Here is a 568-nt window from a genome sequence, read left to right as displayed (position 1 = left end):
CCGACACCAAGCTCGACGGACGCGACGCCGACGCCGACACCAAGCTCAACGGACGCAACGCCTACGCCGACGCCTACTGGTACCGACGCAACGCCGACACCGACGCCAAGCTCGACGGATGCAACGCCGACACCGACGCCAAGCTCAACGGACGCAACGCCTACGCCGACACCAAGCTCAACGGACGCAACGCCTACGCCGACGCCTACTGGTACCGACGCAACGCCGACACCGACGCCAAGCTCAACGGACGCAACGCCTACGCCGACACCAAGCTCGACGGACGCGACGCCTACGCCGACACCTAGCTCGACAGAGGCAACACCGACACCGACACCAAGCTCGACGGACGCGACGCCGACGCCGACACCAAGCTCGACGGACGCGACGCCGACACCGACGCCTATTGGTACGGACGCAACGCCGACACCAACGCCTAGCTCGACGGACGCAACGCCGACACCAACGCCTAGACCAAGTGTCTCGCCCACGATGTCACCAAACCTTATGCCGAAGCGGTTTTGCACGTCGGGTGGTCAGTTCATTCTCTCAGAATTCTACGGCGGGC

General features: G+C 64.8%; 1 protein-coding gene across 1 annotated transcript; it reads left to right on the top strand.

The window, feature by feature from the left end:
- Positions 1 to 11: 11 nt before the first annotated feature.
- SDRG_14676 (hypothetical protein) lies at positions 12 to 308 on the top strand (the record flags this gene model as incomplete). Its single annotated transcript, XM_008620825.1, has 1 exon — positions 12 to 308. A coding segment is annotated over one exon (297 nt), but the record flags the coding sequence as incomplete, so codon positions are not given.
- Positions 309 to 568: the final 260 nt, after the last annotated feature.

Source organism: Saprolegnia diclina (assembly GCF_000281045.1).
Source record: "Saprolegnia diclina VS20 unplaced genomic scaffold supercont1.76, whole genome shotgun sequence".
Lineage (NCBI taxonomy): Eukaryota > Oomycota > Saprolegniomycetes > Saprolegniales > Saprolegniaceae > Saprolegnia > Saprolegnia diclina.
The sequence above is the reverse complement of the archived record's forward strand: the minus strand, read 5'-3'. Positions and strand labels throughout refer to the sequence as shown.